Consider the following 20,417-nt stretch of genomic DNA (forward strand, 5'->3'; position numbering starts at 1 on the left):
CAAGGCTGATAAGTCACGACCAGGTGGCCTGTTAAGGTATCACATTACTTCCTCACTCCAGTCACTGATCGCATACAAGGGCTCACATCACATGTCAACCTGAAGTACTCTGAGAGAAGAAGAATGAACGGAGCCGTGTCGCCTATTCAACAGCGAGCGCACTCAAGGCCGGTCGAGTTGCGCCACACCAGAAGGATTGATGATTACCTTGTAGGCACCTTGAGAGATGCTCCGCCTCCGCTTCAACTGCAGAAGACGTTCGATAAAGTTCGCCGACAACTTGACACTACCCTTGCAGGGCTCACTACGACGCTACCGTCGTCGGGCACGAGAGATTCCATGATAGCTTCTTATCTGTGTATGGCTATCAAGCTTACCGTTTCACAACGTATCAACAACAAAAGTTCATCTTCTCAAAATCAGATCCTGCTGGAACCCACAATTTGGATCGAATGCCATAACGAGAGGTGGATCAGGCCAATCTGGCGATCATTGTCCTGTCTCGATTGGCTCCTTGACTTCGTTGAACACCAACAGCTGTTGGGGATGCCTCATATATCTCCAAACGGTCCACATCCTCTTGCAATGGAAGTTCAAGGAAGTCTGGAGGTTTCTATCCACTCTTTTGCCATCCAAGATGATACATCCCAATCGAGCAGTCTGTGCGGGGCCAGAGCTAGGTTTAGAATGGAAACGTGGAATGGCACTATCGAATGTTACTCCACTATTGGCGGTCTGATATCCGTAAACGATCAGCTCTTCGCCATGACGACCGCCCACGCTTTTGTGGCGCATGCTCTCGACGAACCTCAGCCCACGCGAAGTGAAAGCCCTGAGCCAGATCTGGATACACACTCGCCTACAGCGTCGCGTTCGAACAATTGGACGCACTCGCCTACAGCGTCGCGTTCGAACAATTGGATGCACTCGCCTACAGCGTCGCGTTCGAACAATTGGATGCACTCGCCTACAGCGTCGCGTTCGAACAATTGGACGCAGACGCCCTTCCCAACAACATTCGCATATCTGGGCGACGTATACGTTCATGGGTCCAGGGTTGACGACCCCATCGTCAGCGCTTCAGACTTTGCCTTAATAGATCCTGCATCATTCTACGTGTTATCCAATACATATCACGATACGAATCGCAGGATAGTCAACACAGTCTCTAGTATCGAGGAAACATCTGAGCTATGTGCTGGACCCGTGTGGATCATTACAAGCTGCTACGATAACCCAGACGAGGGTTATATGGTGGATGGCAATGCTTCTATCATTGTGAAGGGTGTTGTAATGCCTACAAAAATGATTCAGGTCACCATGACTCCAGGTACGTTTGCGTGTCTAGTACGCTGGACGTAAGCTAAAGTTCGGGATAGGTCTTGGCTTATCGGGCTCTTGGGTTGTCCGAGAGGGGAAACTTCTTGGGGTCATATACGCAGGCAATGCCTCAAGCTCATACCTTCATATGCTGCCAGCTGAAAAAATGTTGGAAGACATAATGAAAGTAGTTGGTACGACTGTAGTGAGAGTTGCAACACCGCGAGATACGGCCGACTACGCGGCTCACCGGACATTGCACGATCCGTCTATGGCCGTGAGCTATGCCTCTGGTCAGCATGATAACATACCGCGCTTCTCACACTTTGATATTGGGTACTGATCACCCCTTCGGCGCAGCATGTAGAATTCCCTGCGCTCGGGCATTCAGATGGGCTTTGTTATTAGGGATTTGGGTGTATTGAGATTGCGAATGTTTCCAATGACGTAATTGCCACCGCCGTTAGCGGAGCTTCTCGAATGCGATCCTCTTCTTCTCAACACAGCGGTCTAAGGTCTGTATATTGTGGCAGCTTGAGGGCATCATAAGGTGCCGACACGGCGCATGTGCGCGACAAGATTCAAAGGATGGCGGCCGGCGGCGTGGAGCGAAGTGAAGATGAAGCATCGCAATTGCTGTTTGTGGACGTGCAAAAAGGGGACTGCCGACAGGGATTATCGATAGCGAGGCAACAACGATGCGGTGCTCGGAACAACAAAGTCTTACGACTTAATCCTATTGCTTTTCTTTCAATGCGACTCTTGCGATTGTTGCTCTCACATAATACGACACTTGTTTGCAGAAGCGTCAAAGGGCGACGCGCGCTCGTTGCAGACGTGACATCTCCACAGTCGCGTCTTTGTTTCCATCACCATCTGTTTACTCACCCCACTACGACTACAATCAGTGCGCTCGCACATATATGAGTCAAAAATAACTGTGCACGCATTCATTTCTCATCAATTTCGCGAACTTCACGTCCACACCTTGTCAATCGAACGCGCTTACTCCAGCGACCGAATACTTTCGCAACTAAACACCACCCGGATGGCTACCAAATACGACTCTGTAAAGTGCAAGTCATGCGCTAGAGTCCTCGCTGTGGTATCTGCCACTGGGCTTGTGCCTACGACCTCGCCGGATGCCTCCCATGCAGGATGCAGCACATGTCAGCGATTTGACTCTCTGTATGACGCGATTAGAGAAGCCGATACTGAATGGGTTGTACTCGAAAACAAGCGCGACTCAATTAGTAAATCATTCGCGCGAGATAACCACAAGAGGGCTCATATGGAGTTCGACAACTGGTTGATGACTGTCGAAGCGCCTGGACCAGCAAGAGACGCGCAGAATGAACACCCGGAGAACAAGGACCATGGAGGAGGGGACTCTATCAACGACGACAAACAAGATATAGATGGTCCCAAGCGTCGAAGATCACACTCGCCTACTACCCAGCGCTCTGGAGAATCATCCGATACAGCACCACATGGACAACAAGGCATATCGCTGTCTCTCAGGCCATCGCCTAAACGATCGCACAGCTCATCAGCTTCTATGTCACGCAAGCGGCTCAAATTTTCCGACTCAGTCGAGTTCCATGAGAATTACAGGACCAGTGAGCAGTATCACCGACCGAGCGAAACGTACGCGCGAGGGAGAAATGCGCCGCCTGAGGGTTCCGAGTACATGGACACTAGTGGATCGGGTCTGACCTTCCTGAAGTTCACCGGTACGAAGAAAGTTGGCGCCAAATGGGTTGAGCTGAGCGAGGAAGAGCTTGCAAAGCAGAGCGAAAAAGCAAAGACTTGGGCGCAGCTGCGGAAACTCGCAACTGCAGGGAAACCCGAAGCTGATACACCGGAGGCCGATGCAGAAGTAGAGGTGAGGCAGGATGACGATGCTCCTCAAGATGCTCGTGCAGCAAGACTTGCACGAAGAGCTAAGGGAACAAGCGCGGAATCAGTGCAAGCTCGGGGCACGACAAGCAGACGGGGCCGGGGCACCTTGCGAAAAGGGAAACAACCATCGCTTGTCAGTGCAGTGGATGATGTCCCAGAGACTGCGTGTGACTCTACCCTCGTCTCAAATACCATAACAACAACACATGGAAATGATCATCATTCGGACGGAGATCTAGGTCGGGTGGAGATCATCGCATCTGGAGACGACGGTCTGGAGCGAAGATATGACGCTGTTCCCGGAACAGAAATCACAGCGGCACTGGGCGCCGATCAAGTACGAGAGCCAGCCACACCCCACGAGGAGCCCCACAAGGATATGCAAGTGACTAGCGAGGCAATGTGCCAGAGTATTGCAGCTCAGCCAAACACCAGTAGTGTGGAGTCTCAACCAACAGTCGTATCTGGATACGACCAATCGCAACTCGAGCCAAGGAAGAATGCCTTGTGCACAGATCATGATGCACCGGAAATTGAGATACCTGAGGCGTCGTCTGAGTCTCGAATTCTGCGACCGACCTCAGGTAACCTTGAGGATACCGGCATCGCAAGTACGCGAAACCTAGACCCTCTCTCAGATGCTCGCCCCAATTCTGAGAAAGTTCCGGTGCGGAATGAGGATGCTGTGCGCGATGACCCTGGAGTGTCAACTCAAAACACGCCTACTGCTGCAGAGAAGGCTATCGCGACAGGAACATCTCTGCAACAGCCATCCGCGGAGCGTGAAGACCTCGTCACGGAGCTGAACACGTCTACATCAGCTGACGGCAAGCTCCAAGTGCAGGGTCACTCCAATGTGGACATCGCTAGCGCCACGATACCGCAAGACCCTGATCGCCCTCCTGCAGCCAGAATGCCCACAGAAGAAGCATAGATCCTCGCAGGGGGCATGATCGACGAAGCTGGAGACGCTGCGAGTCAATATCTAGGTTAAAGATGCGTCCCACAGAAGGATCCAGCCTCTCTCGTGGCCGTAGAATAACAGAGTAGGGATGGCAGAGGTGGCCTCGTTTGAGCAGGGCCCTTATGTGGATACTACAGCGCGATTAGCGGCGAGTCCGTGGCGGACACTTGCCGCCGGTCCACAGTTCGGCGTACATGCCGTGCCGCAAGCGCCGCAACTCTTGTGTATGATAGCAGTAATAATTGTCGGTCTGTAGACGCCGATGCCTATGCGATTCCTTTGATGGTGTCCTCTAAATGCCATGTGTGTCTGTGCGTTGACCACACGAAAGCGATACTGGTACTGTCACTTGTACTTCCATGGAACAGGTGAGGGGGAGCAGCATCATCATCATGACTCCGCTCCATCGAATGGCTCCTCTAACGCAGCTTCTAACGCATCTTCTATTCCTTCTCGAATGCAGCTAGAGCGCTGAGCTAGAAAACATCAAGTAAGTCCTGTGCCCTTCCCGTGGGACCATTACGTCGCATTCGTCTCGAATGTCGCATTCAGGAACATGATGTATTCGAGGAAGACCCACCACCTATGGCCTCAGCTGCACCTCTACCTGACCCAAGCCTCATCCAGACAACAATTCTCCTTCTCCCAGCGTACGGGACAACGCTATGCCTTTTCGTATTGTGGCGACAACAATTTTCCTCACCGATCAATGCGCAAGTGGAGCGATGACATGGCCCAAAGAAGAAGGATTGATTGCGGCGGAAGGGCCGTTCCAGCTCTGCCGGTGTGCGTAGCCGTAAAACGTACGACTTTTCTTTCTTTGTGTATGCTGCGAGATTGCCGATACCCGGTGTTGGCTTAGATCTAAGGTATGGTGTTGATCAATGCTTGGTATCTCAGGCGGCAACTAGCCTTTTTGGGTAGTACATGGGCGGGCTATCACGATGTGGTGAGGTGATGTTGTACGTTTTGCGACTGGGTTGATGTACGAGATTGCGAAAATGATAGAAATTCTCGTGGGGACTTGAGATTGATAGCGAGAGTGGGACGTGGGAATGCGCATTGTTGCATGTCCCTGCGGCTTGAGCTCTGAAACCTTCTGCATCCTACTTTTGCTTGCTTTTTTTGGGGTCAGATAACTCCTACGTCGAAGTGACGTTGAAGGCCTAGTCTTGGCGAGAGGACTTAAAGAAAGAGATAGTACTGGGCGAGAAGCTGCTACGAAGTACCTACATTATTTTCGACAGACTTAAGTGTAGGAGTAGGAGTAGAGCCTCCTCTTCAGTTTCGGTATAGCAGCTTTCGGATTCGGGTTCGCATACGTCTTCTCAGCCTTGCCCGCCTCGCTCTTGCCTTACCTAGATCTTCTCGAAGGATGGCAACACATACTGGACACCACACTATCCAACGCCTTCAAATCCAACCCTCAACCCTCTGAAAACTTCTCTTGCTTCATGGGTGCGAAGCTCCAATCACCTTAAAGATCCCCATTTCGCCGAACGAGCTCGTCGAACTTCGGCAGCGTCCAGCCGCTCGACCGCTGCCGCCTCGCAATATTTTCGGTGTCGGCCTGAGACCGGCATATACCGTTGTACCAGCTCAACGTCTTCATCATGGCGACAGGAACTGCCTGCACTGCAGCCCAAGGATTGCAAAACGAAAGCTGCACGTGGGGAGCTGCGGGATTCCTTGCGGTGACGTCATGGGACCCCTCGCATCCATGGATGGATCTCACCAACGTCGACAGGGTTATCGTGTGACCGTCTCGTCAATACTTTCCAGGTATCAAGCGGCGCGATTTACCTTTGCACCCACATCCCACGTCTCAGATACCGGGGGAGGGGATGTTTTTCCCTCGAGGGTGAAGATTGCCCCCCTCAAGGTTCGGTCTTACTAGAGTATGTCATGCATGCCCACGGTTGATTCCGCGACAACGGCGAAAACACTATGAGCCCGCGACATTCCACCCACTCCCCTACCCCGGCCCGGTTCCAAGCACATGTCAACAGGACAAAACATTTCTGGCTGACGCACGCACGGTCCTCCGGTTCCATCGTTCCGTCGGATAGATCTTTCCAACCAGCTAACTGGGATTCAGGGACCCGCCAATTTACTTACCGCGACCCCAAGATCAACACCCCTCATCAAATCACCGATTTGCGATGACATCGCCACCCCAGTCGCAGACTCAGACCGAGGTTGGCCGCTCTCTCTGCCAACAAGGTCGGCGATAACAGCTTGCGGTTGATACGAAACGACCTCAGCCTGCCCGCGAAGGTGTAATGGATATTGGCAGTCGGCTAAATCGGAAGCAGGTAGCCATTAGCGCGACAACGTGTTTCTCAACACCACCAGGGCAAGCGGGATGTGGAGGGGTGGCTGGTAAAGCTCAGACCGGCTACCGTGGCCGTCGTATTGCACGCTGTCGACAGCGCCCAGCGTTGCGGCGGTCAGGGAAAGCAAGAGCTGAGGCAAAACGCGACATGAACCGAGGTGCTCAACAGTATACTTTGATCCGCGTACACAGCCTCGTGTCTAGTTCTCAAAGGCCATTCGGTTTCCAGACTGCATTTTGAATTCGACTATCGGCAAATGCCTGCATGGGCCATCGAGATGCCGTGGGGGATTGCAAAAGCTGGTATCGGCGATGGATCGGCAGCAAGCATAGTGAGTACTCTGGAGCAAGTGCAACTATCAATTGCTTGGACAATGTCCTAGCTCGAGCCCAACCACGAGGTATGCACGTTGCCATGCATCAAACTATCTCGTGCATTCTTCCACATACGGCCTAACAGGGTACTGAGACACCTTGCGCGAGCGTCTTGACCTACTGTTCCGTTGGCCAAGCTAGAGGTCACTAGCGGATTGAAACTTCTGTCACACTTTGGAACGAAGTTTACGCAAGATTATTCGAGACATATCACAGGACTAGGATGCGATGGCTATTTCGGCTGTACAGAGGTCCGCAAACAATCATCTCAAAGCTCAAAGCAGTAGATCCATACGTCATAATCAGACCACAAATCTCACACCTACTTTACGCGTGTTGCGTTTCATCGCCCAACTCACGGCAAAACCCCGGAGCCGCAGGTGCTGGCCCCCAAAAGGGGAATCCGGTGATCCCTACACCATCAGCCTGCCCGCGCACTAACGAAATGCATGAAAACCTGCAGTAGCGTGCACTACGCGCCGTTAAGCCTCACTAACCTGCAGCAGGAAATCTTCGAGAAGCCCTTGTATCCTATCCTTCGCTTATCCATGGTTTTCATGGCTACGCCATCGTGCATAGTGGGAGCGGTGTCTTGCTTGCATGTGCATAGGTGCCGTAGCTGCAGCTTTAAGATTAGGAGACCTGGGAGACGCAGCCACCGTCCGGTCAGGTCAAACATCGAGCAGCTAGCGTAGTCACAGCGTTGCGGTGTACAAGATGCATAATCTTCACGCTGTAAACGCGCCATGGGACGCCCACAGTGCTCGTCGGCCATACTTTACACAGCGAAGGATTCAAGGTGCATGAGAGTGATGTCATGGAGGCAGTTCCCGCTCGCCAGCCAGCAAACGCGTGCATATTCAAGGCGTGGAGTTATTGTGCATCATCAGACTACCAAGCATCCTCCACAAAAGCCCCCCGCCAAGACACCGAGCAGGGATACCCTGATGCTAAAGCCCCGACTCGTTACGAGGCACGCACGCACCTCGTCTGTTCCCGTCCCAGGCGTTTCCTCTAAGGACCAAACTCTAAACCACGTTTCTCTATTCGCCGAGAGAATATCACCAGAGAACGCGTCCGAAGCGATCAGCGACGCCTGCCACCAACCTCACAATTACGTGTCTTGTGACAGCAACCGCATCACGGATTGCCTAACAAGGTGACGGATAAGGTGACCTGTGATATAATGATCTTCGTTGCGCCGAAGCACCGCCACATAGGACCGCGGGCAAAGGCTCCGGCTAGCAAATTGGAGCACAACAACCATGGGTGTCTCAGACATTGCCAAGGTATAGCACGCATGTATTCAGGCGTGCGTCATACATCGCCAATCCATGCTCGAGCAAATTGGGCCGCCGTGATTGCAAAGAAGTACAGGCCAATATATGCAGGGCTCTCGATTGTGTCTCGCGCGTAAGTAGCCATCCGGTCGCGAACCGGATCCGCACTGGCGGCGAAGACGGAAAAGTGGGGGTTCAGACTTGCGCTCGTGGTCAAACACCGACCGGTGTAGCAGCGTTTACTAGACAACGACAAGTCTGTCTTCTGGAAGGAAAACTCGTGCGTATAGTTGAAAGTGGAGGAGCTAGAATCGTAGTTTACAAAGTGGGTATGGGGTACGGATCAAGCTACCCGGGTAAAACGGCACAGGCGGTAGCGGTCAAAGGGTTCAGCTTCGAAATCATGTTGTCATGTTGTTTGGTGCATCGTGACTATAGGGTAGGGTTGAGCGAGTTTGCAGGTCACACGTGCAGACAAGATGCGTGGTCGAGTAATTGGTGTAGAGCCTGATAAGCTTCTATGGTGAATTTGTATATGTGTTATCTAGATTGGAATGGGCTAATACCGCAATCCTGATTTCTTCTAGCTATCTAACCTTCTTTCTACACACGTCTCTTCAGTAATCTGAAGCATGCAGCCCGTGCGGTCGCATTGCAGCAGACCGTCCGATCATCGGCGCTGCGCTCAAAGGGGCCTGGCAACATGTGTCGGCTTGGAATGACAGTTCGTGTTGCTCTAGTCTTCCGATAGTTCCCGCACCATGGACAAGGGCCAGGCGCACGCTAGTGGCTCCTCGTAGCAGGTACTCTGCATCCCAGACTAAGCTGTCGGGAGGTACCTAGACTCATGGCTGAAGCTGACAGCAGGCTGGCGGCGGGCTTGCTAAGGGCCCAGGGGACAAAGTTTGTGGCTGGTTGGATGCCTCCAAGTGGAGTGCTCATGGTACCAGGCCCTCTGATTCTTCGCCTTGCCACTGCTCGAATAGCTGGCGCACGCGGTAGTCGGTCGCCCAACCAATGTCCGACTCAATGTCTCGTAGGAGATGTAATACGACTTGGCGCTCTCGAGCATCGCTGAGGCACTGACCCGCAGTGAACAGGGGCTGCACAGAGTGGATCCGGACCGCTTCATCTGACCGAGCGAGCGAAATGCCAACAATTTCGCGGCTGTGCTTCTGGCACATGGCCAGAACGGACTGGTACGAGTTCATGCGTGCGACGACGGTGCTGCGCCCCTGGGTGGACTCGTGTGGCTTGTTCATGAACAGGAGAATCTGCGACATGTGGTATGTCTGCATCGTCGAGGCGCACATGGGAATCGAGTACCAGACCTCTGCAAACATGGAGGCATTATCGTTGTTGAACATCGGTCCGGATGTTTGGGCGGGTGCCACCCTGGCAGAAGGTTTGAAAGTCACCGGTAGTCCGTCGTGCCACACCTGGAACTGCTTGCGGAGACTAAACCAGTAATCTAGAAGGGTCCGCTGAGGAACGCCAGCCCAACTCATGCCGGCTTCGTTTGAGACTTCGTCTCCCGCAGCCATGAAGTTGACTAGCTTGGCCATGAGCCAGACCAGGGCGTTGCAGATGAGGTCTTCCCTCATCACCTTCTCCTCGTCGGGGTAGCCGGTTGCTGTCGTGTTGCTAGGCATAATGTAGCCTCGCTCGTCGATCATGAGGCCAGCCTCTCTCCACAGCGTCAAGTCATCGGTGTCTAGCCTTGTGTTTGTCTTGTTGATGAAGGCTGCGAGCATGTCTTGTCTGGCAATGTTCCAGAATGTTGCTCGCCGAGCTTTTGATGTGAAGTTGAAGTTTGCGGATGGCATCGATGATGTGGGTGTTGGTAGTTGTAATGGCATAACATGCTCTTGTGAAAGGACAAGGAGGGACTTTGCACCATTCAGGTGCTTCGCCCAATCCGAAACGGAAGTGTCTAAGAACTCATAGACACAAAGAATAGCAGATGCGGCCAGCAGTTCGTCGGTGTTCGCTACGAATGAAGTGTTGCTGGAAGTCCGTCGTCGCTTGTGTGCTGGCCCATCGTAGGCGGAGTTTTGATGTCTTTGCTCGCACTCTGACTCGTCGGGAGAGGAGGCGACGTCCATCTTGAGGGCGTGCAACAGTAGTGACACAGCAGTATCATAGTATACCGCTGCCTTGTGCTTCCAGTCGACCAGTGGTGCCTCGGGGTACTGCTCCATCCTAGCTTGACGCGTTACACTGCCTCCCATAACAGGCTTACGACCCTGAACACGAGCAAGAGCCTTCGCCGCACAGGCAACAGCTGCGTACTTGAGTAATGGGTTGTCACGCGCCTGTACGGGGACGTAAGACGCGAAGTAAGTGCCAAGGTCGAATAGGTCCATCCAGTAACCGGGGCCTTCTGAGAACCACCGGAGAAGGAACGCGATTTCGTGGTCATCTTGCGTGGACATGCTGACGTCCGAGCGAGGTGGTGATCGCCGTGAGCTTGATATCGAAACTGAGCGGTGCATGTGGTCGGCGGAGTCGTACGGCGAGTTGAGGCGAGGATCTATGGGCGGCGACGCTGTGGAAGCTGGGAACTCCATCACGGGATGTATTCTTCGGTTGCATAATGATAGAGGAGGCGAAAGTGGGGTGCCTACAACAGATGCGGGTGGTGACTGCATCAATGGTGGTAGGCTTTCTAGGTCGGGGGTATAACAGAAAGGAACGCTGGTAGGAGGCATCTCGGGCCCCATGCTCGACGGTGTGCTGGTAACTGAATGGAAGTTGCTGTGTGTGCGCCATGAAGGTAAAGAGCGAGCCTCGAATGGGCCAGGTGACTCCATGGAAGCTGTCGACATTGTGTCAAAGTCGGGTGTCCCGGGATCCAGGTACGGGTTGGTGGTGTTGATGAAGGTGACTGGGTAAGGCGTTAGCCAAGCTACATGGGTTACGTGAGACAGGACCTACCATGCTTGGGGATATCCATCCAGATGGCGTCCTCATCGAATGTGTTTTTGTAGGCGTAGAAGCCCTTCAGCGAGTTCTCGTCCCCTGAGTCTTCGCCGTTCATGGAGGCATTGTGTTGGTGGCGAAAGACGATGCCTGAGGATGGAATGCATTCTCTTGAGGCCTTGGTGCATTGTCCGCACACGGGCTTCTTCTCATCACACTTCAGCTTCCGCTGACGGCAAGTGAGACTGCGGGAGGCGTCAGTGGGCGACGACGTGGAAAGACAGGTCGACATACCATCCGGTTCGTGATCGCATTTCAACGTAGTTCAATCGTGTGGGTCTTGATGCGAAAAGCTTAAGATATCATAGCCTCGAGCCGAGGGAAGTGGGTAAGAAAAAGCATCCACATGAGTCGGAGAGAGCTGCCCTATATCTATACCAGTATGTCGCGGGCGATAAAGCGTTTGATACTCGATGGTTAGATGCGGGGTCTAGCATGGGTTCGCGCCAGTTGCGGATCCACCGTCACCATGAGCAAGGTTACGAAAATCGACGAAAGGCTTGCTCCTGGGCTAGTGCAGTAATCTGAATCGCGCTCGCGTTGCTCAATTTAGCTGGTGTGTGAGAAGCCAGACCTCAGTGTAAGGAACTAACCTGGGCCCGCCGCGCCCACGCCAGGTCGCGTCAAGCGCCGCAGTCAGCCGAGCCATGGCCGAGTTGCTATGCATACACCACTTGCAGACGCTGCAGACGTGCGCTGGGGGAAGACTAGCCGGATTATGGACGCTAACTTGCCACTGAATTTAAACTTTTCTCCTGGTCGCTGCGCGTTCGGCTAGGGATGCAGGTCGGCCCTTCTACCTGGACTACCAACGCATTAGGGGCGGTTTTCCCTGTCTTCACAGCCGGAACTTCACTTCCTACAACCCCGCCAAGAAGCATAATAACCTATGGGAAATGTCGGAATAACCTCCACGACCTGAGCGAGCTTTGACGATAAGGCGCTGGAAGCGTTAACAGCGGCAGCGCGATGAACCTCTCTCATCATCGCATTTCCCAATCTTCGATGAGCACGCAAGCATCGGATGCTGGTGCGGCCGCCTTCACCGCCGCCCACCCGCCCACCCGTGCGCGCTTACGGTTATTGCAAGGGCTGTCGCTATTGCGACACCTTCTGCTTCTTCTTGGGACGTTCTGGTACCGCCTCGCCGGCGTCACTCTCCGCATCTTCCATTTCAGCATCGCTGTCGGACCCGCTGCTCTGATGGTCGGAGTCAAATTCCTCGCCAACCTCCGACTCCGAATCGGCCTGGAAGTCCTCGTCGACACTTTCGTCATCTTCGTCGGCGCTACCGCGGTTCGCTGGAGCTCCATCGTCACTGGACGCGAGGTCCTCGTCTTGGAGAGCAGCTGCCAGAATGGCTCCGGACTATATCGTTATGTCAGCACGTCTCAAACAAAAGGGACATTGATACTCACGTCGTCCGCCATCTCGTTCTTAGTCTTGATGCCCTTTGCACGGAAGAAGTTCTCGAGTGGTTGTTGCTCCTCACTACGTGGTGTTAGCTCGGCTTTTCGGGTTGTGGGGGTAAACTCACCGATTGATGTTTGAAAACTGATGTTCAGCCATGCCGTTCTTCATGCTGAAAGTGATGTCAAATGTGCGGCTGGCGGCCATGGCTCCACCAACACGCGACATGGTCACGGAGGCAATGTTGTCCATGCTGATGTATGTCGCAGGCTTAGGGATGAACATGAAGGCCTTGTCGAGGCAGAACAGATGACCCTCGTTGGCCTTGATGGAACACTTGACACCCGACTGCTCGTGGTGGCTGATGAAGTCGCGAGACGGCCTGGTGATGCGCTTCCCACTGAGTCCCCTGAAGATATCTGCCACAACTGTAGCAATCGGGGCTTCGTAGTGCGACTGAAGCTTGTCCTTGTACTTGTCCTCCAAGAGGTCCCCCTTCATGTTGAGGTCGAGATTAACTTCCTCGTCGCGCTTGAACTGCATCACGAGGAACGGGTAACGCGTTTGTCCCTGGCGAAGTGGAGGATCGAGACCGACGGTGATCAAAGTGTGCATGTCGTCGGGTTTTGGCAAAACCATGAACTTCTTGACCGAGTCGAACTGGATCTTGTAGTCGTATGTTTTACCGCGTAACCGGAAGGAGCTCTCGTACATGTCGATATCGAATCGGCCTCTGCCAATGGGTTAGTACTTGCTCCGAAACTGCAGATACGAGCGTCATACCTGGGAGTGAGATGTAGAATGTCCAAGAAAGTGGCGAATGTGTCACCGGCGACCTCTCCAATCTCGGCCTTCTCCATCAGCGTCTCGTAGAACAGGTTGGCGGCGTTGGTCTCCTCGACGTCCTCGGCCCCAGAGGCGTCCTCGCCGTCCTCTGTCTTCTCCTTCTTCGACGCAGTACCGGGTATGTAGAAGCGCATCTCGACAAGCTGGTCGCGGGCGCCTGCCGACTTCTTGCCTCTGAACCTTGCGCCTCCCAGATTGCCGTTTGCGCCAGCGTCGCCATCGGCCGGCAACGAGAAGTCGACGGCGACTTCGTTCTTGCCTGCCAAATTCGTGTTGGACACTTCGGTGTAGGGGACTTCGAAGGCGGGGCGGTTGGCTACGTTGAAGGTGAGTTCAGCCTTCCCAAAGTCGGCCTTTCCCCAGTTCCAGCCGCGCAGGGCATGCTCCCGGTTGTCCAGCCCGATGCCGTACCAGGTCTTGAAGACTTTGGAGACGCGGTCGAAATCCTCCTGCTTGAAGCCATCGAGTTGTATCACGCCGTCGTTGCGCGAGAGAATCTTGACTTCGTATCCGCGTGATGCTCGGCTCCACTGCGCTTGTTGGATCTGTGACTGGTCGCAAGTGTAGGTTTCGCCGTTTGCGGGTTTCCAGCCAAAGCCGGAGTCGGAGAATCGAGTCGCGCCAGGCTTCCGCGAGAGGTTGAGGTAGATGTCGTTGAACGCCTCCCTGCGCTGTGTTAGCTGCGCCTGTCAGGTCTGTCGCGGACTTTAGTTTCTTACATGTTTGCGGTCGCGTCAGAATATTATAATACTTGTGAAGCAAGACGACAACGGTAATGGGGAGTTGGAGGCGCGACGGGGGGAAGTCGTTACCGGAAAGTTGGTGCTCTCACTTCGTAAACGCGCTGTTTGCTTACCTAAATACGCTAGTGGCAGATCGCACGTGATAGCGCGATTTCCGTCGCGTCTTCTGCGACCAACTTCACCTGCTACCTCCATCTCCATGATGATGGCACCAACACCAGAGAGTCATTATCAGTCGCTACAGTTTCTCGGTTGACTGGCCAACGTCAAGGAAATACTACCGCCTCAACGACGCACCAGACACTCCAGGGAACAACATCAAAGCTATCGCAATCATACCGCATACCGAAGTACCATCTCAATGACCCGCCCGAAGGACCAGACCGCAGTCTTAGTCAAAGACGCACTCTATTCATTCTGAGCCTCTGTCCAAGCAGCTGCACCCAGGATTTTCGTCCCTCGCGCATGCCATCATCCAACCAAGCATCTGTAACCGATCACGACTATCAGATTGAGTCGCGCATGGCTCTGACGGACCAGACTCCGCTCTGCAACAGAAATCAGTCTCCTTCAGCCTGAAGACACCATGCTGTCACTTCATAATTTCATAGCTCGTATCGCGATTGTCTCTGGAGCTATCTTAGCCACTCCTTTCCCATGCCCTTCTTCGAATCAGTTTGTCCTATCAGTTTGATGGGATTTGAGTCATTTGCAGCAAGGTTTCATATCACGAGCTGGATGATCGACCTGTTCTGGACTGTTCACTACTTGTAACGATATGCCACGTCAGTTGCGGCTGTGCCCTTAGTACTTTACGGACCGCAGCTCATTTCGCCTCAAAGCTAATATCATCACATGTTTCTAGTCGCATCACCTTTATCCATGTCCAGCCAACACTCCACTTGTTTCGTCGCGCACAAGGAGTTTAACTTTAGGAAGGATGGATACTGCCTTGCCGGTGTACGCTCTGGTCATCAGTGTCCATTTTTCAAGGTCGCAGTCATTGAGTTTAAACTGACCACTGCGCTGGAACCTTCAATCACTTGCTTCAGCGTGAATATGCAATGTCATCACTTCGGCTGCGGAGCGCCTACACGCCCTGTACACTAGCTCCTGAGCTGAGCTGTCTAGACTGAAGTTTGAAGCCTTCGTATGTGACGCGTGCTGAACTCGGTCCGGCTGTACCTGACGCAACTCATTCCTATCTGGCTTTTGGAGGGACGAGGTCTGATTCGTTGAATTCATCAAAACGTTACAGATACGCCCCTTCAATAATGCGACTTGGGTTCTGGTGGATGGATCCATTGACTGTAATATTCCTGGGCGTACATGCACGCCACTAGAATGCACGAGATTAACCGGATCAACACATCCTTCGATCACCTACAATGCTCTTCCAGCCCCTACGGCTGTTGTGGTCAAAGTGATGAACATTTGCCCGAGCATTTGCCCCAGATTAAGGTGTCGACGAACGACAGTAGCGTACGGCAGGAGTATACTCCGGGAAATGGTAAATCTCGCACGGGAACTCAAAATCTCGCATGTTCTGTAGCCGAAATGTCTAATTCTAGTTAGGTTACTAGGTGAAATGAGTCCACCTTTTCGGAGTTGCATCCGGATGCTCTTTTATATGTTCCGCCTCGAAACGAATTCTGGTCACTTTCAGGAATCTTGAACCGAGGCTTCTCATCTCGTATCGGTCACTGCCTGGGCAGGTTTTGGGGAACGCACAAGTCATCGCGATCTATGTTCGTCATAGATTTGAATCTGCTGTGCGAAAGTGGTGGACACTCGGGAACGGTGTAACTGTTATGAGCTTGCACCCAGGTACGTACCGAGCTGGGTGAATTGCGAGCACTAAACAGCTGCAGGACGCTTCGTCAAGGGAACGGGCGCTTTCCTCAGATTCAATGCACATAAGTTCTCGCAGTTGCGATACCTCTCATTCGAGAGCGTCTCCTTCCGTATGAGTCGTATGAACTGCGGAAGGTGCGGTTGGCTCGTCGTCTCTAGTTCGCCTCTGGGCCATCGCAGTACCATGGGACGGCGGCTGAACGCATCTAAACAACGATGCAGAGCAAGGAAACATTTGCGATGATGTTAATTGAAGCATCTAACAGAAAGCTCCTATGACGTTATCTGGTGCCAGTCTTACTCAGCATGCCCCTCCAAGTGAGCTCGGAGCTACCCCGCCATGCCGGTACTTCGCTCAGCTCCTTCGACACGACCGAACACCCCCATCATGACACCATGACGGATACGAGCGCACAACAGGCTGAAAGCCACTATTTTGCCAATGAGCCCCCGCCAAAAGATCTCAAAACGAACACGACCCTTGCGCGCGAATTCATCACGCGTCATGCCGACGAGGGCCGTCGCGTCGTGCTTGTCACTTCAGGTGGCACCACAGTGCCTCTAGAGCAGCAGACAGTCCGCTATATCGACAACTTCTCGGCCGGTACTCGGGGAGCCACCAGTGCCGAGTACTTCCTTCAAAACGGCTATGCCGTCATCTTCCTGCACCGACAGTTTTCGCTGTTACCTTTCTCGCGACACTATTCGCACAACACGCGCTCATTCCTGGACTACATGAAGGAGGAAAATGGACAGGTAGTGGTGGATGAACAGCACCAGGACCAGATGTTGCGCGTGTTGCGCCAGTACATGGAGGTCAAGCGAGAGAACAAGCTATTGATCCTGTCATACGTGACCATCACCGAGTACCTGTGGAATCTGCGCGAGGTTGCGCAACTCATGCGTCCACTTGGGCCGAAAGCCATGTTCTACTTGGCCGCCGCCGTGTCTGACTTCTTCGTACCCCAAGACCGCATGGTCGAGCACAAGATACAGTCTAACGAAGAGTTCCACCAAGGCCCAGATGGCGCCCGTGGGGGCGACGTAAAGCCACCGGCTGCGCGCACTGAAGGAAAGAGTCTGATCATCGACCTCGAGCCGGTACCCAAGTTCCTCAAGCAGCTCGTTGATGGCTGGGCGCCCGATGCGATGATTGTGAGCTTCAAGCTGGAGACTGACCCTGCCTTGCTGGTTACCAAAGCCAAGTACGCCCTAGACAAATACTCGCACCATCTTGTAATCGGGAATCTACTAGCCACTCGGAAATGGGAAGTCGTGTTCGTGTCCGTCTTCGATGACGAAAAATGGATACGCGTACCCACCAGCCGTAGAACGAAGAGCTTGTCAGGAATGCCATCACTTGTCGGGTTGGCCGATCCCTTGACCAAGAAGGACGTTCAAGCAAGCGAATCACTTGCGACAGAGAAAGGGGTACCGCAGGGCGAGCCTTCTCTGGAAATCGAATCTCTTATCATCCCCGAGATTGAGAAGATGCACACCAAACTCATAGACAAGACTCCTGCATAGCAATCCCAGACATGATGAGCAAGCGTTGTTTGTACTTTGCCTTCCACGGCATGTGTTCCGATACGGGTCATTGGATCGCACGGCATCTTACACGTGTTCATCAGGCTTTCAATCTACACATTACATTGGTTTTACCGCATTGCTCACTCTAGGATGACCCTCCACTGTGCCGAAGTGTGGCGTATGCTGGCGCCCCAAATAACCAACAAGACAGCACCGATGCCGACTATGCCAGCGAAGACCCCAGCCAGGGTACCGAAAGCTCGGACAAAACCCGCCTCTTCAGCCCAAGGGATTACACCGAAGAGGAAGCCAAATGCCACGATGTTCTTCAGCCCGTTCACAAGCAGCAGTACGTCCGAGTTGACTGGGAATGCGCAGTCGCTCACATACGCTATAGTGATCGTTGGCGTGGCTGTGAGCGCGATCGAGATCATGCCGTATCCGAAGAAGAGCGAAACCCACGATAAGGCGTTCTGAACACCGTAACCGAACACAAGGCAGCCTGCTGTTGTGATCACCAACGGAATGCACACCAGGTATAGTCGGGTTTCCGGCTCGTAGATTCCGAGCATTTTCCTAGTTCGCCACCTACACCACATGTCCACGAGGTCACCTGCATTCAGTCAGCACGTTTCCCGGCCGCGTGGTGCTCAATTGTGACTTACCTCCTGCCCAAGCCCCGATGACGTTGCCCAAGAGGCCTGGGATATTGATCAGGCCGTTGATTTGTGGGCTCCAATTGTACGGAGGTGCTTGCAGCACGAACGGATTGAGAATGTTGACCGCGATAGTAATGACCAGGGATATGGAGTAGCAGAGAAACGCGTATATAACCGCGGGGTACACAACCATCGGCCACGGTCTGCTAGACGTTAGTATCAAGTTCCTACCCAGCTGGACTATTACATACCGTATAAACAGCTTCACCAAACTCGTCTCTGAGACACCACTCCATAGGCTCAGCTCCTGCCTCCATGTGTTCTTTACCTCCTGGTGCAGAATACGATTGCTCGACTTTGGCCGGAGATGTTTCTCTTCTGCCATGACAATCTTATCGTTCGAAGGACAAATGGCCACACCAGCGCCTTTGATGTACTCACGCGTGTATCGAGTCTCAGGGACTAAGAGCAGTATCGTGAGGAAGTTGAGTGCGGTCAAAATTGCAGCAATCCACTTGTGCCATCGCCAGCTGAGATTCGTCGCGATGAAGCCGCAGACCAATGGTCCTACCGTATTACCACCTGCTATCGCGTTCCTGGCGCACGGTCAGCGTACTGAAATGGGCCAACAGGAAGAGAAAATATGCTCACATGTAGATACCCATCTTGCTGCCTCGTTCATGTAAAAAGAACAGGTCCTGGGAGAATTCAGTCAGCTCGTCGGTCAAGATCGCTAGAACTATGGTTCACGGATGGGGGTTGGATATGAGCATGTAGCACAGGATTACTCACGTTGACTATTGCAGCACCCAGAGCTTCTGTAGAAGACCCTGCGAACGCGGCGACAATGTTACTCCACAAAAGGCTTTTGAACGAATTCGCCATTGCGCCCCAAACGCAGCATGCGCACAGCAGGGCACTGGCGAATACGAAAACCGGTCGTTTCCCGAAATGATTGGCCATTGGTACCCAGAAGAAATTGAACACGCCCAATACCAAGACGGGGTATAAGAGTAGATGCGCAGTCTCGTCCATCGGCTTGTCAAACTCGAGCGAGAGAATATGGAACGCTGGCGCTAAGCCTGCGATCGAATAGTTTGTCAGGAAAGTAAAGGCGCACACTGAAGCGAATGCGACATGTTTCTTCCATCGTGGCCAGCGAAGAGGGTCGTTCGGGTCGGTTGGCGAGGGTTGTGGGAAGAGGACGATGTCTACTGGTGCACTTTCACCATACCCAGCTGCAAGCGCCGAATTAGCTCCGCATCCAAACGGACAAAGACGAGCATCACCGTACCTTGTTGCAACACCACCGTACCGTCAGTGCGATCCAAAGCCCTCAGGCTGGTGAAATGGAAGCCCATCATGATGTCAAGAGCCTTGGAACCAGCAGTAATCTCGACCTTGGGATCCTTTACTTCGGGTAGGAAACTGCCACTCAGAACCAGGACCAAGCAGGTGCGTCGCTATCGCTTTTAGTCTTGTCTTTCATGGGCGACATGGGGAGCACCCAGCGGAAGGTAAACATTGTTGACATGTGGTCGGACGCATGCTATGTAGGGCTTACGGAGTTCCGTGCAAGGCAAGATTACAGGTGCAGACTAGTCAACCAGGAAACTTTCCAAGGTTCTCACGCGCAGCAGGCGCCAGATTTGTTGATATACACATGCGGTCGTGTCTGCATGCTTGCTTGTTTGGTTGGCTGAATGGAGGGCTAATATGGGTATGGGGTCTGTCTGGTGCTGACATGCTGGACGTTCATGCAGTGCCGGGACATGCGGGGCCGGTCGAGATCCCGTGCCCATCATGATCGACGGCCAGACCCGATTCTGAAGGCCCTTCTCTACAAAAGAAACGTTCAAGTGCCATGGGAGATGCCGGAGTGAAAGGCAGTAGCGTATATTCGTGCTTCGACTGCCGACTGCCACGATCCCGTTGCGTGGATCAGTCGATGGCAATGTGAATGTCGATTATGGTGTCAACAACCAACTTTGGCAGCCGTGCCAGTCCTTGTCGTACACACGATCGGTGGTAATCACGACTTCGTGAGATTGCGTCGCCATGCGCTCATCTCTTTGCTTTGTCAACCTGCGAGCGCCCTCAATCGCTGCGCCTGTCCCTCATGAGACGACCTTGGAACGAGTCAAACATTCTCCATGTTACCTACCGCGGATGGAGATTCCCCGAGGTCTGAGCCAAGGGATCTCCACCACGCGACGA

General features: G+C 53.2%; 5 protein-coding genes across 5 annotated transcripts; 2 read left to right on the forward strand and 3 right to left on the reverse strand.

Annotated features, from left to right (window-relative positions):
• Nucleotides 1–2,368: 2,368 nt before the first annotated feature.
• Nucleotides 2,369–4,156, forward strand: J4E84_003255 (uncharacterized protein; the record flags this gene model as incomplete). The annotated part of the gene is made up of 1 exon (XM_049385872.1): nucleotides 2,369–4,156. One exon carries the CDS (start codon nucleotides 2,369–2,371, stop codon nucleotides 4,154–4,156), a length of 1,788 nt encoding a protein of 595 aa, XP_049246749.1.
• Nucleotides 4,157–9,114: 4,958 nt separating this feature from the next.
• Nucleotides 9,115–11,412, reverse strand: AMTR1 (Transcription activator amtr1; the record flags this gene model as incomplete). Its single annotated transcript, XM_049385873.1, has 3 exons — nucleotides 9,115–11,063; nucleotides 11,114–11,343; nucleotides 11,393–11,412. The coding sequence occupies 3 exons, from the start codon at nucleotides 11,410–11,412 to the stop codon at nucleotides 9,115–9,117; spliced, it is 2,199 nt and encodes a 732-aa protein (XP_049246750.1).
• An 844-nt stretch (nucleotides 11,413–12,256) lies between these two features.
• POB3 (FACT complex subunit) lies at nucleotides 12,257–14,501 on the reverse strand (the record flags this gene model as incomplete). Its single annotated transcript, XM_049385874.1, has 5 exons — nucleotides 12,257–12,526; nucleotides 12,577–12,649; nucleotides 12,696–13,301; nucleotides 13,352–14,080; nucleotides 14,497–14,501. The coding sequence occupies 5 exons, from the start codon at nucleotides 14,499–14,501 to the stop codon at nucleotides 12,257–12,259; spliced, it is 1,683 nt and encodes a 560-aa protein (XP_049246751.1).
• Nucleotides 14,502–16,317: 1,816 nt separating this feature from the next.
• J4E84_003258 (uncharacterized protein) lies at nucleotides 16,318–17,538 on the forward strand (the record flags this gene model as incomplete). The annotated part of the gene is made up of 1 exon (XM_049385875.1): nucleotides 16,318–17,538. One exon carries the CDS (start codon nucleotides 16,318–16,320, stop codon nucleotides 17,536–17,538), a length of 1,221 nt encoding a protein of 406 aa, XP_049246752.1.
• A 143-nt stretch (nucleotides 17,539–17,681) lies between these two features.
• On the reverse strand, nucleotides 17,682–18,585 carry J4E84_003259 (uncharacterized protein; the record flags this gene model as incomplete). Its single annotated transcript, XM_049385876.1, has 3 exons — nucleotides 17,682–18,154; nucleotides 18,207–18,403; nucleotides 18,452–18,585. The coding sequence occupies 3 exons, from the start codon at nucleotides 18,583–18,585 to the stop codon at nucleotides 17,682–17,684; spliced, it is 804 nt and encodes a 267-aa protein (XP_049246753.1).
• Between the last annotated feature and the right edge of the window lie 1,832 nt (nucleotides 18,586–20,417).

This window comes from Alternaria hordeiaustralica (genome assembly GCF_023758085.1).
Source record: "Alternaria hordeiaustralica strain BMP 2776 chromosome Unknown scaffold_4, whole genome shotgun sequence".
In the NCBI taxonomy this organism is placed as follows: Eukaryota; Fungi; Ascomycota; class Dothideomycetes; order Pleosporales; family Pleosporaceae; genus Alternaria; species Alternaria hordeiaustralica.